The sequence below is a fragment of the Antrostomus carolinensis genome, unplaced genomic scaffold (assembly GCF_000700745.2).
Source record: "Antrostomus carolinensis isolate BGI_N321 unplaced genomic scaffold, ASM70074v2 scaffold27161, whole genome shotgun sequence".
NCBI lineage: Eukaryota > Metazoa > Chordata > Aves > Caprimulgiformes > Caprimulgidae > Antrostomus > Antrostomus carolinensis.
Genome location: NW_010292462.1, coordinates 21,172 through 22,050, shown reverse-complemented (window position 1 = coordinate 22,050; position 879 = coordinate 21,172). Strand labels below are relative to the sequence as shown.

At 50.5% G+C, this 879-nt stretch overlaps 1 protein-coding gene across 1 annotated transcript in view; it reads right to left on the bottom strand.

Annotated features, from left to right (window-relative positions):
* Nucleotides 1–879, bottom strand: part of TRAF7 (TNF receptor associated factor 7) — a 20,890-nt gene that overhangs the window by 9,079 nt on the left and 10,932 nt on the right. Inside the window, 2 exon segments of the mRNA XM_010176978.1 lie at nucleotides 1–97; nucleotides 829–879. The exon segment at nucleotides 829–879 is cut by the window's right edge and continues 28 nt beyond it. Coding sequence (XP_010175280.1) covers nucleotides 1–97; nucleotides 829–879 — 148 coding nt within the window.

Here is an 879-nt window from a genome sequence, read left to right as displayed (position 1 = left end):
TTTCAGGTGTGCCTCCAGGTTCATTTTCAGGAGAGGTGGGCAGCTGGGGTTATTGGGGCAGCGAACTGGCCTGTAATCACAGCTGCTTTCATGATCTCTGCCCATGGAGAGAAGCAAAAGGAGGGAAAATCAGCGATAAGCAAAAATTAGCAGAAACCACACACTGTCAGGAAAGGAGCAAACCAACCCTGTGAGACTGCAGGTGATTGAAAGGCTCCTGCTCTAAGGCTGCAGGTACAGCTTTACATTCTCATTTGGCCAGTGTGTTGAGAGTCATAACAGGCCACATTTCCACAGGGAACATCTACTTCTGCAGCTGATCAGCTGAGCCTTCAGACAGCTATCAATAACAGGCAATGGCCAGGTGACAGGGAAGACAGTGAATGCATTTAGCATGGGCAGGGAGATAGATTTCAGATTCCCAGGATATAGATTTCAGATTCCCAGGATATAATTAGGAGAACTCCTCTTAGAAAAAGAATCCCAAGGTCTCTGCTTGACCATAGTCACAGTGTTTCACCCCAGATGTGAGGTGGCTGCTTTCACAGTGTATCCCCTGTCCTGATGCTGAGACACTCAGGTAAACTGGGAGCAGAGAACAGCACCCTTTCCCTGAGGATCATCATCCTAAAACTGAGACATAATGGCAAGAACTGTTCCCTCAAGTCACCCTGCCCATTCCCACACCCCTGCACACCCCAGCAGAGCGTTGCTGGCAGAAGCTGCGCTGTCCCCAGGAGCCGCAGGGCAGCTCTGATACGACAGCAGATTGCTGGGTGGTGAAGCCCTTTCCCTGGAGAGGTTACACGCTGGTAACAAGCCACTTACTTCCTGGCACTCAGTTTAATTGTAAACGGACATCCACGGGGGTCCACCTCG